The sequence below is a fragment of the Acipenser ruthenus genome, chromosome 11, assembly GCF_902713425.1.
Source record: "Acipenser ruthenus chromosome 11, fAciRut3.2 maternal haplotype, whole genome shotgun sequence".
Classification (NCBI taxonomy): domain Eukaryota; kingdom Metazoa; phylum Chordata; class Actinopteri; order Acipenseriformes; family Acipenseridae; genus Acipenser; species Acipenser ruthenus.
In genome coordinates this window covers 39,326,165-39,341,860 of record NC_081199.1, presented here as the reverse complement: position 1 = coordinate 39,341,860, position 15,696 = coordinate 39,326,165, and the positions used below count along the sequence as shown (strand labels likewise).

General features: G+C 37.0%; 1 protein-coding gene across 3 annotated transcripts; it reads right to left on the bottom strand.

Moving 5' to 3' along the window:
• LOC117402686 (zinc finger protein 148) lies at positions 1–12,743 on the bottom strand. 3 transcript variants are annotated; one of them, XM_034004069.3, is made up of 7 exons: positions 12,500–12,743; positions 9,617–9,997; positions 8,875–9,000; positions 8,128–8,251; positions 7,271–7,354; positions 6,139–6,257; positions 1–5,791 (listed from the first exon to the last, which is right to left on the bottom strand). In XM_034004069.3, the coding sequence occupies exons 2-7, from the start codon at positions 9,944–9,946 to the stop codon at positions 4,181–4,183; spliced, it is 2,394 nt and encodes a 797-aa protein (XP_033859960.3). In that variant the 5' UTR covers positions 9,947–9,997; positions 12,500–12,743; the 3' UTR covers positions 1–4,180. The 3 variants fall into 3 exon arrangements, with proteins under 3 accessions (XP_033859960.3, XP_058889878.1, XP_033859969.3); XM_059033895.1 differs by lacking the exon at positions 12,500–12,743 and adding an exon at positions 12,329–12,482; XM_034004078.3 differs by lacking the exon at positions 12,500–12,743 and adding an exon at positions 12,059–12,289.
• Positions 12,744–15,696: the final 2,953 nt, after the last annotated feature.

Here is a 15,696-nt window from a genome sequence, read left to right as displayed (position 1 = left end):
TTCTGACAATCTCTTCAATTTTATATAGTTTAAAAAAAAAAGTCACAGTGACAAAAAGGCAAACGATATCCAGTATAATTAGATTAACAAACAAAACTTGTACATAATACTGCAAAAATATTTTTTTCCTACGGAAATGCATCAGCTACAATAAAAAGCTTACATTACAGATCAAAGATAGATAACCAGTGTACTAAAAGTGACAAAAGAAAAAAAGAGGACTAGCAAATTCTGTAAAGCACATACAACATAAACAGCTAGCATTTTAAAACATATTCCCATGAAATGTATGTAACATATTTAGGATGTGGTTTGTGCGAGTATAATTATTTTAAGCAGGGCTGGCTGCTCTGTATAGATATATAATATCTATACTATTCCACTAAATGCAGCTCATCCAGTTATTTTTTTTTTCTCATGAAAACCCACGCAAAAGTCTAATGCGATTGCCAAATACACGAAATATTAAAATAATAATAAAAATAAACACTGAACTGCAATAATGGAAATAAATTCACTGGATACAAGATACTTTGGGCACTTTATAATGAAAGTTTCCAAAATATTAAACAGGGTAGAAACTGTATAATAAAACTGTCAATTTGTGAGAACTGCTAAAATAAATTTCTTTCAAGTTAGTAACTGTAGTCAGTATTGCGTAGTTAACAAAATACATATATTTTCAGTCCGTTCTAAATATGTGAAGTTGTCCCTTGGCTTGAATCCAGTTAAACATTTTATACATTATTGCTCAGAAGCACGTCATTGTTATTGAAATCAGATTATACCGGCTTCACACAAGTTATTTTTACAGAAAACCGAAAGTATGAAATTCAAATACATGACATATTTACAGGCAACACAAACCTCCTTCTGTAATCACCTTTAAACCAAATGGAATGCATAACTACAATTGCTTGTCCTTGATTGTCAGAACAGATTTTAATGTCTGAATAAAAAGCAGTCATGATTTCTTATATTTACAATGTAGATACAGACAGTACAACACTGGGTACAAGTCATGATAAAAAACAATAACTCACAATACACCTATACACAGGGTTAAAAACTGGGAAGACTGCCATAAAAATGTTATCATCTCAAAGCAAAACAGCCATTATGGTAACAGTGTGCATTAAACAATTTAAAACGGGCCAACCAAACAATTAAAATTCAATTGCTGTATTTTTTTGTGTGTTCAAAGTATACAGTTGCCCAGATAAGTCTAAAATAGTTCAATTTACAATGAATCTGAAATGCTCTCTTGACTGTAATTTTTTGTACATTTACAATTATTAGAGTGTCAAATCAGATAGCAGGAGGTTAACACTTTATGCTCTATACAAAATTCTGCACTTCAAGGATATGATACATGTACAGCCTTTTACACAGAAAAACTAGAATACAGCACTACTTTAATGACAAGTTATTAAAAGCGAGCCTCCAGATGATATCTGCATTTGCAAAGTGTTAACCGTACACAATCAATAACACCATTGACTTTAAACTAGAAATTAAAAAAAAAAAAAAGTTAAAAAGGGATTTAAAATATAAGGTTTATAAACGAATCCGAAAGGTTGTCATACATTAGGTGTTGAAAATGTTCCCACGAACATACGGCACATTCTGAATTTAAATGCACCGATACAACAAAATGCCATTGCCTTTATGCTGCAAATAACAAAAGTGATTAAATTTTAATGAAAAATGAAGATTGTGTATGCAAAGGCACTCTCATGGGACAAAGGAGAACATACAAACAGCGTAGAAGTTAGATTATCCCTTATCACGTTTCTATAAATAATGGAACCCTTTCAACACTGCAGTCGAGGAAATAAAATATACAGAAACTATTTGTTTTAATGAAAGCGACTTAGTACTGTAGGGTTATCTATCTGTGTAGTGACTCATTGTTGAAGAAGTTGATTCATGAAAATCACTTGGATCTGAAAACACAACAGTACAAGTCTAATAGGAAACTCAACTGTCCTGTTTTTTTAAAACTTTGAAATCTACTTTTCCTTCACTTGAGGGTTTTCCCTTCATATTCCCACTGTAAGATCACGTTTAAAACCAAACCATATTTGATCAGTACAACATAGACCTACTGATGGCTTTAACATGACCAATGGAATACAAATTATCATTGAAAATCTGTTTAATGTGGGGAGAGGGGAAATACAAATACATTCACCACTGAGTAGTGCATTGTTGAAATTGCATTTAACAGTACTTGTCAGTTGAACAAGTGCTTGCCATATATCAAGATTCAATGCAGGGATGGTAAAATAGATGTACATGGATATATAGCAACTGCCACCACATGGAAGAATATTGTGTAGGGATGGTTTGCATAAATAATCTCATGTGTGGGAAATGAAAACTTGGAATGCTCAAAATGGAATGGGAGTCTGGTTTTAATCCACATTTTGTCTATCATCTTTTCCATTGATGCCACTGGCTGTGTTGAAATGTATTTAAAATGTCTGGCATTATTTTATAAAAGTTAGTTTCATTTTATTATTATTATTATTAAGCTCAAATACAACTTTGCAGAAAGATAACCTTAAATGTTGAATTACGTATTAAAGTCATGGTATAGGAGGCTGTGTGGTCCAGTGGTTAAAGAAAAGGGATTGTAAGGTCCCCGGTTCAAATCCCGGCAAACTCACTGACTCACTGTGTGACCCTGAGCAAGCCACTTAACCTCCTTGTGCTCCGTCTTTCGGGTGAGACATTGTTGTAAGTGACTCTACAGCTGACGCATAGTTCACAGACTCTAGTCTATGCAAGTTGCCTTGGACAAAGGCGTCTGCTAAATAAACAACTAATAATAACAACAATAATAATAATAATAATAATAATAATAATTGGAATGGACTGAAAGGGTCACAAGCCTTTCAAATATTATAACCTTTATATATTTCCAAAACCTCTATGAAGACCTGCAGTGTTGAAAGAGTTGATAAAAAAAAAAATACTGATATCATATTCACCATAATATCTCATAACAAAAAAAAGAAAAAAAAAACATTTAGGAAACTAAATATCATGCACTATGCAATACAAACTTGGTCAATTGCACTTGTTTTATCATGCTCTGTGGTACTCCCTAAGAACTGACATACCTTATTTATAAGGTATCATATAAAATGGCAATTAAGTGCAAATCCAATGTCCTTGGGGTTTTAGATTAAGTATTTAACATACTTAATGAAACTAAATTAAATCATATCAATTTCTTCAATATTTTCATGATTAGTTTTTAAAAAGTGTTAAAATGCAATTAAATCAAATCTGATTACTATGTATCAGCCTTTAAATACGTGCCTGATTTTTTTATTTCAAAATAAACATTAATTTCTACTTTTTCAACAGTAATCATTATATAACTGCCTCTACAGCATATATTTAAAAGGTCTGATACTACATTGCCCAGTTACAATATGTTTTATATTTTCCTTTACCGAGGTTCTGACAAATGCCACTGAAATTACCCCGATCTAATCCAGAGTTACAGCCAGCTACCAATAATTGATATATGAATCCACAGCAAACGCAGTGTAACTGTTCATCAGTTACGGTGTCAGTTATCAGTACGATAGTCTCCAAAATACAACGTTCAGGTCCAATACGATACAGTAAAAAAAACAAAAAAGAAAAACACATTGTATTATTAAAAGTAAAAAATCTAAAAATAAAAATAGATAAGGAGAAATATACCAAATGTCAGTTCAAATACCAACATATTTTTTTTATTAAATAAACTGCAAATAATGCTAAGCCTTAACTGTCTTGGGAAGGGGGTTACAGTGATGCCATACTTGAAACTACAGGACCGTGGACTGGCAGGTTTGACTTCTGGTCGCATTATTCAGGACAATCTGGGGTATGGAAATCCAAGGTTAAAATAAACCCAGAAGTAAAAAAATTTTAAAGCGGCATGCAAATGAACTATTGCGAGATAAATAAAAATGGTATTTTTCTTCTTGCCTTTGGATGAAATGGTAGGTTAAAAGGGAAACAAACCCTTTTAAACTGTAGGTTGGCCAGATTTAAAAAGGTTTCCCACAAATGCGAGTCCAAAACTAACTTACTGAGGTGTACTTTACCCATTATAGTGCAGCCCAAGTAACAAAAAATGTGTGGATGTAAAGTGCCTTTTATATATAGATTTCATTTAACCAAATGTTTGGCTGGTTGTGGCATCTGGTGAAGTCATCTGGGTTCTGCTCTCAGTCACACTAACTAAAGGGAACTCAGGGAAGTCTGTGCTAGCCCCATGTCCACGCAGGCTCACTTGTCCATTGGCAGTGTTGAACTGGGAAGAGATTCCAGACCTTGAGCTTTGGAACTGAGATCTGAAGTTCTGCTCAAAAGTACCGATCTGAAAGGCCTGATGGATCGGCTGGGTGTCAGTCTTTTTTGAAGAGGTAACCTGCTCTAAAAAGTCTTCCGCAGGCGAGACAGAAGAGTGGTTAGTGTCATCCCCTGAAAATGAGAAGGAGTGCTGAGAGTCTCCTACAATTAGCCCAAAGTGAGACTTCTCTGAAGAGGACCTCAATGGAGAGTTCATCCCGGATCGAAAGCCGGACCGGTTAGACAAGGTATACTGCTTATCAATTGTGGAAAACAAAGGTTGGCTGGAAAGAGTTTGGCTCTCGGTCACAAAAGTAAGGCTCTGGCTATTTAAATAGGCATCATTCTGGCTAGTTCTATCTAAGGCTTGCTGAAGAAATTTAGAATACTCCTGGAGCATGCTGGCTTTTTCTGTAGAAGAGGCCTGGGAACTCGTCCCAACAGTCTCAGCCTGGCTGACCTCGGTAACGTCAGACGCGTTAATTGATATGCTGGATGTCACTTCAGTGTCTGCCACACTGAAAGAGATTTCATGTTGTCCATTTGCCTTGTTGGAATAGTGATCTAGAAGAGTCTGGAGGACCTCGTCTGGAATAACATTCTTGTCATGGCCAGACTTCATTTCAACATTTAACGTCTGTGTGTCCAAAATAGAGACAGTGGCGCTTTCGTCAATGACGCTGGCCACAGCTGCTTGGGTGACAGAGGGCTGAGATGCTATTGTGCCAACATTTAGGGCATAATCCCTGCTATTATTAGAGGCTGCCTGCAAATACCTTTTCTTTTTTAAAAACTGCATGGCATCATCATAGTTATTACTGCTGGCTGCAGGCTTGCTTGGACCCTCCTGCAAGGTATCTACCTGGTCCATGTCAGCGTTACTCTCCGAGTCTAGAAGAACCTGCTTGTCCACAAGTTCAAAAGAGTATTTGGTAACTTTACTTTCTTCAAATGAAGAAGACAAAGGGGACATATTCTGGTTTTCGACCAAGGGCTGTTTCTGGGTTCTCTTGTTTGTAACCTTTTTAAGGACTAATTTAGGAGGGTGTATCATCTGAGATGACGATTCACCCAACTGTCCACCACCAAGAGAGGAGTGCGGCAGCTCTACGGAATACTCGGCCACCATATACTCATCTTTCACTTTGGAGGCAATTGCATACAAAGGCAAATAGTCGTTTTTGACATTCTTTTGCTCAAGGTTCTCTCCACCATCCTCTTTCTCAGGAAGAGCCACCAAAGTCCTCGGTTTCTCACCGGTCTTCTGCCTCTTTTTCTTTGGCAGTGAGCTTTCCTTCGGGGGAGGTGCGAGGCCCAAGTCTTCATCACTTCCCAAGAGTCCTGCCTTAGCTGCAGCTTTGTTGGATTTCTTGTCCCGATTCTCATGGCACATGCGCTTGTGCTTCAGTACCCGGTCAGTCCTGGAGAAGTACTAAACAAAAAAAAAAAAAAAAAATGTCATGTAATCATCTAAACATGAAGTCTATTTTCAATAAAATTCCAATGCAATTAATTTGCATGGATGGTCTTAATTGTATATCTTGACATCCACCCCAGCATGCTAAAATTGTATTAATTCTAACAGTATTCAGATACATTATGACTTTGTTAATAATATATATGTATATCTTTTTTTAAATCTCAGCAACTGAATAACACTCTTGACAAGCTGCCTGTTACAGCACATTGTATTTTTGTTGCAAAGCACTCACTAGGGCGATTATCTTATATTGTGAAGCAAACACCATTCATCTTTTGTACCACTTATATATTGATTACCTGATGGCAGTATTCACACTGGTAAGGCTTTTCTCCACTGTGGGTTCTCTTGTGCCTCTCCATATGGTATTTCTGTATGAATCTCATTCCACACTCATCACAGCGAAATGGTTTTTCACCTAGCAACATATACAGAAAGGATTTTAATAACATTTAAACAATGTAGTCATCCACAGACCCTTCAAACACAACTGCTCAATAGCAATAAGCAAAATCATTGATGCAGTTCATTCAATTTTCTCAGTGGCCCTAACGTAAGATTTCAATTTACTCTGTGTACAAACTCCAAACTGTCTAACCTAGTTGCTACATGTATGGTGAGTTGCAAACTCACAAAACCTAAGAATACAAAAAATGCCATTCCTTTAATAACATTTGAGGGTTTTTTTTTTTTTCTTCTTAAATACAAAAACAAAACAAAAACAAAAACATATCAGTACATTGTTTGCTGCAGAGCTAACAGTTCATGCACATTGTCAAAGCAGGATACTAGGGGTTGGACTAGTTGTGAGAGGGCCAATTAAATTTTGCACACACATTTAATCAAAAATATGCAGGTCAAATGTGGGTGTTACTTAAAGTGGGTAGGCAAATGTATTCCATAGTTTTCTACACAAATACATGTTGCTTATGATGTTTTAATCAGATTAATCAAACATTCCTGATATCTTAATGTAAATGTTTTAACATGTTCAATCCTAAATTGTATACGTTTATGAAATTAAAACGGAAACTAGCACCCCTAATTCAGACTGGAGAAGGCGTTCGAGCGTAAAAGACTAGAGGATTCTGATTACGTGAGTTGAAAGAAAAAAACATAATTCAGGAGTGGGTGGCTTTCAGGCAAGATCAAAGAAATGTTAAACCACTTTTCTGAGATGCAAATGTTTGTCATCATAGCTGCTACCTGCAGAAAAGCAAAACCATAACCCCTGCAAAGATATTCAAGTACGTTTTTCAAACCACTCTGCAAAACAAAATGTTATTTAACCTGCAGAAACCATCGTAAGAACATTTCACTTCTTACAATACTCAAATGTCAGCTTCTAAAAATGGGTTGTTAGGAGATGAACATTTTTTAGTCAATGAAATCGTACAACCTGAATCACATCATAAGCCATTCTCATCCTACCAGTGTGAATCTTTTCATGTCTTTGCAGCAGGTACTTCTGGATGAAACGCATATCACACTGGCTGCACTGAAATGGCTTCTCACCTGAAACAAGACAAGAGATCTTTCACTGCCCTCTTTAAAACAGTAGAACACTTGGTGATTACATAGCAGCCCACTGCAATAGGAGACAGATTGTACTGCTCCCATTCTAAAACCAGGCTAACATAATTAAACATGTAAACCTGGCTCAAGGAAATAGGATTTTTAACATTCAAAAATGATACAGTATATAAACAGTCAGTAATGCCAGCAGGGGTGTTAGCTTCCTGGATAAATAACAAAAACTGAAGTATGTGCGAGTTCTAGACGATTCTCAAATAAGTCTTCAGTGCTCTTACTCCAATAATTGGGGACTTGGTATGTCTGGAAATGCAATGCTGCAACTCTTAGAGCATAAATATCTTTAGATAACAAATTTAAAAACAATTATCTTTTCTAGTCATACTTTTAAGGATTCATCTATAAAATCTCTCTAAACGTGTTTTTAAATGTGTTGAGGATTATTAACAACATATTACCTGTGTAAAGCTTCATGTCATGCTATAAAAATAGTAAGCTTATATATATATATATATATATATATATATATATATATATATAGTGGCATGTTCTTACAACACTGTATTACTATAGCTTGCTGTTACTAATAAGAAGTGTCTAATATTGTTTATAACACATTTAAAGATGCATCATGAGTTGTCTAAATTGGATCCTTAACTAAAGTGTTACTGTTTTTCTTTCACTTTACCTATTAAGTAAACTAGTCTTGCTACTTTTATTTGCAAAGCCATTATAATCCACGCCGAGAGCAGTACCTGTGTGGATGAAGACATGTCTCTGTAAATGGTAGTTGGTTCGGAAGGCAGCACTGCAGTGTTCACAAACATGAGACTTTGGACTCTTAAGCCCTAGGGACCCATCTTCATTTATTGTAAGAATCTACAAAACATAGTTTATAGCCTAATTTATCAGTAACGTTAATTAAAACAGATCTATAAATATTATACTTTGGCTTTTACAGGGCATTCTAATCTCAGAATACCAGTACATTCACCATTATAAAATACCTTTCAATGCAAATTTTAAATAAAAAATTAAGTCCTCTAGGGGCAATCTATATTCAACAGGTAGGCCTAACACACAAAGGTTTACATGTCTAATTTACAGAAAACACAAACCATTAGGAGTATGAAGGTTTGCTAAATTGTCCCAATCAAAATGATGAAACATTACCATGAAGCTAAATTAATAAAAAAAAAAAAATTAACATTGCAGTATTAACAATGCCAAATGGTAGCTTTACACCACAATGACCCGACAAAAAACAGACATTGCATTGTAAATTTAATATGTCAAATCATATTTTGCCCAAAAATCATTATAAACATATTTGAAAAGTTCTGCACTACAAATCAAATTGATCTGAATTGCTGCTAGCCTCAGGAGAACTCCCTTTATTTTCATGTATTGAAACAAGACTTTTTTTCTATTCCTTTACCAAAAATGTAGTTCACACATTCTTGCCTCAAGGGCTAAAATGACCATTAGAAATGGTCATATACCTTTGCAGGAGAACGCTGTTTTCTTTTCTTCTTTTTCTGACAATCAATCATGTCTCTGGGCTGTTTACTGTCCTTTTTCATCTGTACTGGCTCTTCTGATAACTTTATTTCCTGTTTAACATGTACCTACAAAACACCACACATTATCTAAAAGGAAGGCATATTGATAGATTCTCATGTTCTCACCTATATGGAGAGATATACTGTATTTGTGTCAGACCACAGTCTTTACCAACTGTTTTATACCACGAAACAAACATGGCTTCCTAGCCTAATGAAGCTTGAAATAAAACACTTTAGCCATACTGTGGCCTACTTACATGTATTGTCATCCACGATACGTGGCCACTAAACTAGAAAGAGCATCTGAAGAATCTGAACATAACTTTTTACTGGTACTGTTAGAAAACACTGGAAGCTGGCCCAGTGTTGTACTGCACTGTTTTTAAACATACACGTTGCCACACTTTGCATGCTTTAAAAAAATAAATAAAAAGTTGTATGCAGAATTAACAATTTCATAGTTCAAGGAGTCCATAGTTAACTGAACAGAAAAGAAAGAACAGTGTACTTATTTTGTATTGACATCAAAATACATAAGTCTACAGCATAGGACCCTACTTATTTTCCAGCTGTTTGTTTTTTTAGACAGATAGAGCACTATGCTGCAAACAGCTTCCAATACAGAGTTGTGTGTGCATATTCTCATCTCAGGGAAGGTTGGGGTAAACAGGAATCTTACCGGTAAATGCATGTCATAGTGCAGCTCCTGGGGAAGTCTGTCATGCATTTCTTGGTCCTCGTCATCATTCTTCACTGTCTCCTCGTGAACCATGAGCTCATCGTGGGGGATGAGCTCCTGTTGAGGCAGATGGCTGTCCTGTAGGTCTTCATCATCCTCCTCACCCAGAATGACATCATGGGGGAGGTCACTTTCTCCCAGCCCCGGATCCTGGCACCCCATTTTACCCATCATTGACTGCTCTGGAGCAACCAGACCTCTGGGAGTTTGCATCTCTGCTGTGCTACTGCATTTAAGAAAAATGCCTTCCAACTTGTCTTCAATGTTCATTCTTTAAGACAGGACGCTATTGCCGAGTTGCTAGGTAGGAAACAAATATTCCTGTGAAGGGAAGTTCAATAGTTGAGAATTCTGAGAATAAGACTTGACATGGCAGGGCCTTAAATATGTTAATAAAATAAAAGGTGTATTTCCAGCAATTAAAGCTATTAAACACCTTAATCTGATTGAATGATCAGTGGATATCTAAATACATTGTAGTAGAGTGCCTGAAACCAGTCATTTTGCATAATACTGCCATGATGCATTCTGTGAATTCTGTGCAGAGATTCCACTTCACAGCTATCTCAGAATTAATGCACCAATTTTTTTTCATCTTAGAAACTGCTATGTTTAGTGATGGGAACTGTTATTTACTGCTCCAGATCCAACCACATTTTAATTTGTATTTAGTCATATTTACGTCACCTGATCATGCAATTCCAAGTTTTATGTGAATGTGTGAATTCACACTTGAGCTTGTGACATTGTGACCACTGTGTCAATGAACTGACATACAGACAAGCTCAGAAACATTGTGGTACATAGTACAACCAGAACATTTCTTGACATTGTGCAATCAGGGTTTGAAGGTTCTCCACACTCCATTTCAGCACCCCAAAACAAGGTGTGGCTAATATAAGATAAATAAGACAATACAATAGTGAAGAGGCACACTTTATCAGTCACGCCTGGCATGCAACTGTTGAGAAAACCTTAAGCTTCTCAGGCATGTATAGGATAGGATATTATTGTTCAGAATGCAACAAAGGGCTAATACTACGCTCAATGTTTCCCATTTAAAACGATCAGTGACTTAGATGGCTTTTTAATGTCTTCACAAGTTGTTTTTTTATATAAAACAAAGCCTCCAGCAGCTTACAAGCTGAATTAACAAACCGTGTTTACCAAATGTCCTTCTGCAAGCTGCAAACCCACACATCCCGTCCCTTTCCAGTTACAAAACCTAACTGTGAAGGGTGTCTACCTAGCACAAGAGATAACAATTCTCATTTACAAAAGTGAAGTCGTTATGTTGTCTGTGTCCAGCAACCTACAGATGTTTTGTTTCACAAAATCTGTAAAGTACATTCTACAACTTAACTTAGTATTTCCCACTTCTAACTAAATGCGTAACAGACCAGGACAACCTGTATTGCTTGTTCAGCTGATTAGTCTGGTCTGCTTTGCTCAATAAGCATTTCAAAAAACCTTTTCCTGTTCACATCGAACATGTGGAACGTTTTCAAGTCAGTCCGCCTTGCAAAACTGCACCTTTACTAACAGTCTAACTCAAAATTTGGCTGGGTTAAGTCTATTGTAGATTTGGGTGTGGTTAGACAAAGTTAAATGGTAGGGTGTTACACATGCAGGTTACTACGGAAGCCCTGAACCGTAGGTGAAAACGAGAAACTATCATGTACGTATGTGATAATATCTATGGAAAGACCTTGATGGGTTTCCATATTAGTATCATTATTATTGTTATGCCCATATGTATTCCTGAATTATTATAATAAATACCATGAATATAATACTCTATGTTACTCTATTGAAAAAAGAATGTGCAAATCACAGTTATTAATTTTGATTCACGAATGAGATTTTGCATAGTTTTGTCTGGTTATGTCACCAATCAGGAAGGCTGCACTTGTAGACCCCGCTGATCTACCCCTCTGACCCTCTGATCTCACTCTACACTAATTTACAGCAGCCTAGATTCCATCACTGCATCACCAGCTATATCCTGCCACCCCACTGGACTGATGCAATTCTGCAAACTTTTTGTTATATATACATAACAAATGGTTAGGCCACGGAATTTTTGTAAGTTAACATTATTATTTACGGTTTCTAAACGATCAAACGTTTCTATAGATTAAAATGCTTTTTAAATGCAGTTGAAATTGAAACCTGTCAAATACAGAACTGACCAACGCCAATCCGGTTTTGTGCTATTCAAATCTGAACTGATCACTTGGGAAGTGCAGTTGAAGGGCACCCACTGTACTATTTGTACTGTACTTGAGCAAGTCAATACAACGACACACTGCATCTGAAGTGATACAAACCCTTACTTCTTAGTATCGGCGCTTCCCATACAAACGTCAAACAATGCATTACCTGCGGAAGGCCAAAATGTAAACACAGCTGCTCCTAATTCTGGGCCCCCCTTGTTTTGTTTTTGTTTGCTTCACACACACATTGCAACAAACAACCGTGTCACACGCCCAAAGACAGGTACTAGGTATCTAGCAAAGAAGCATGATCTCGCATTTAAAATATATCAAAGCATCAACAAAGGAAATCAAAGGCCCTGCAGTGCTCCGTTTCCCTACAGACTCGATATCTTCCGAATCTCTATTATCGGCACACGTTGTTTTGGAAACGAACCTGAAATCCAAACGAAGGCCTGATTGCCTGACATCATCATTATTACACACAAACAAAAAAAACAACAGGGAGCGCAAACACGAAAAAGTGCCATTTTACAGCTCGAACGTCACAACGGAACAGTCGACTATTCCTTGCCCTGCCAGTAGTTTGTGTTTAATTGTCACGTACCGGGTCTGGTAAGAGCTATTAAAGCCGCTTTGTAGTCATATTTTGTCTGTAAAAGTTTCTCTAGTGAAGCTCCCACTGACAGCAACAACATTCCAGCTCCACAGTGGCTCTGACCGCAATGCATTGTGGGATGCAAGCAATTGAGTCGGGCAGGCAGCTAATAGTGTTAGTCCTCCTACACCTGTACGGTGGTTCCGAGATCTTTAGAGACAGTGGAAAAGGCAGAAAAAGCTGCATTGCAATTGATTGTCTCAAATAAACTCACAACAAGTGCTGCACAGAGAGAACGCAGCTGGGAATGTCGGTGTAGTAACTGTACTATTTAAAATAAAAAATAAAACAAAAAACTTTTTTTAAAGCTCCACCGTAGGTTAGAAGGCAACATTGTAACAGTGAAATACAGAATTTACCCAATTTTAGGATTCCGTTTTCCGAATACATTCGTTTTCTGAAAACTTGATAGCATGTAAACGTACTGACTGATGCTTGTCAATTTCTAAACGTGAGGATAATCACAATCTCATACTTTTATAGAGAATTATTGTTTCAAAAACTGTTTTTACGATGACATTGGTGGGTACTTGCAGACGTTGCATATGCACTGAATGACATTGGCAGTTAAAAAATAAAAATAATAAAAAAATAAAGTTCAATAAAACCACGCTACTGGTTGTTTATGTTCCTGTCAATACTAGTGTGGTATGTTTTTTTTTATTTAATATGCTATTATTGATTAGAGAAAGTCTCTCTTTTTATTTTTCACATTTCGCTTGACCCGCTGCTTTAAAAAGTCTTGTGCTTGAATCCCATATTGTCTCAGCCAGCTGGTAAAATGCACTCGGATGATGCTATCTATGCCAAGCAGCTGAGTTGCCAACTCTGCTTGGAAGTCGCGATCCTTTTATCTCTGAGATCCCTGCGCGGCTGCATCCACAGCGCAACAACCGAAATCCATGCCCTGTTTCTCTGTCTGTTTGAACTTCATTACACAATGCACTTTTTACCAGCACTGCCGCACTGTTTCTCATACGCATAGTTGTTTAATTATATGTTGTTTTGTAATTTATGTACAGTATATATAACTTCAAACATCATTTCCGATTATTTCGTTCTAAGGTTACAATGGGCAATACAACTTGTATCCCTACGCCAAAACTACATTTGGTGAATGTAAACAAACTAGCATGTAAACCAGGCCTTCCTGAATGGATATTGGATATTACCCAGATGTTTTTTTTTTCTTTTACTCCAAACAGCCTCCCTCCACATATATATATATATATATATATATATATATATATATATATATATATATATATATATATATATATATATACAGTACTGTGCAAAAGTTTTAGGCAGGTGTGAAAAAATGCTGTAAAGTAAGAATGCTTTCAAAAATAGACATGTTAATAGATTATATTTATCAATTAACTAAATGCAAAGTGAGTGAACAGAAGAAAAATCTAAATCAAATCCATATTTGGTGTGACCACCCTTTGCCTTCAAAACAGCATCAATTCTAGGTACACTTGCACAAAGTCAGGGATTTTGTAGGCATATAGTCAGGTGTATGATTAAACAATTATACCAAACAGGTGCTAATGATCATCAATTCAATATGTAGGTTGAAACACAATCACTAACTGAAACAGAAACAGCTGTGTAGGAGGAATAAAACTGGGTGAGGAACAGCAAAACTCAGCTAACAAGGTGAGGTTGCTGAAGACAGTTTACTGTCAAAAGTCATACACCATGGCAAGACTGAGCACAGCAACAAGACACAAGGTAGTTATACTGCATCAGCAAGGTCTCTCCCAGGCAGAAATTTCAAGGCAGACAGGGGTTTCCAGATGTGCTGTCCAAGCTCTTTTGAAGAAGCACAAAGAAACGGGCAATGTTGAGGACCGTAGACGCAGTGGTCGGCCAAGGAAACTTACTGCAGCAGATGAAAGACACATCATGCTTACTTCCCTTCGCAATCGGAAGATGTCCAGCAGTGCCATCAGCTCAGAATTGGCAGAAAACAGTGGGATCCTGGTACACCCATCTACTGTCCGGAGAAGTCTGGTCAGAAGTGGCCTTCATGGAAGACTTGCGGCCTCCGACGTGGAAACAAGGCCAAGCGACTCAACTATGCACGAAAACACAGGAACTGGGGTGCAGAAAAATGGCAGCAGGTGCTCAGGACTGATGAGTCAAAATTTGAAATATTTGGCTGTAGCAGAAGGCAGTTTGTTCGCTGAAGGGTTGGAGAGTGGTACACGAATGAGTGTCTGCAGGCAACAGTGAAGCATGGTGGAGGTTCCTTGCAAGTTTGGGGCTGCATTTCTGCAAATGGAGTTGGGGATTTGGTCAGAATTAAAGGTCTCCTCAATTCCTCAATGCTGAGAAGTACAGGCAGATACTTATCCATCATGCAATACCATCAGGGAGGCATCTCATTGGCCCCAAATTTATTCTGCAGCATGACAACGACCCCAAACGTACAGCGAAAGTCATTAAGAACTATCTTCAGTGTAAAGAAGAACAAGGAGTCCTGGAAGTGATGGTATGGCCCCCACAGAGCCCTGATCTCAACATCATCGAGTCTGTCTGGGATTACATGAAGAGAGAGAAGCAACTGAGGCTGCCTAAATCCACAGAAGAACTGTGGTTAGTTCTCCAAGATGTTTGGGCCAACCTACCTGCCGAGTTCCTTCAAAAACTGTGTGCAAGTGTACCTAGAAGAATTGATGCTGTTTTGAAGGCAAAGGGTGGTAACACCAAATATTGATTTGATGTAGATTTTCCTTCTGTTCACTCACTTTGCATTTTGTTAACTGATAAATATAAACTATTAACATGTCTATTTTTGAAAGCATTCTTACTTTACAGAATTTTTTCACACCTGCCTAAAACTTTTGCACAGTACTGTATATATATACACAAATATTATTAGCATCTAAAACAGGCACTCTAACATACCAGTTTCCCTTGGTGTGCGGTATGCACCATGATTTTGGTTATTTATTAGGCTACTTTCATATTTTACTTGCTTTATAGTATGTAATGTGGGTGCCCAGAGCTGTGTGGCCAGATAAAGTTTAATACTTGAGCTAAATAAAACACAATCTCAAAATGCTCATAACAAGTTTAATGTGGCTTGACCTGGTAGCTTAGGCCCAAGGCTAATGTATTTTGTGTTTTTGCAACTA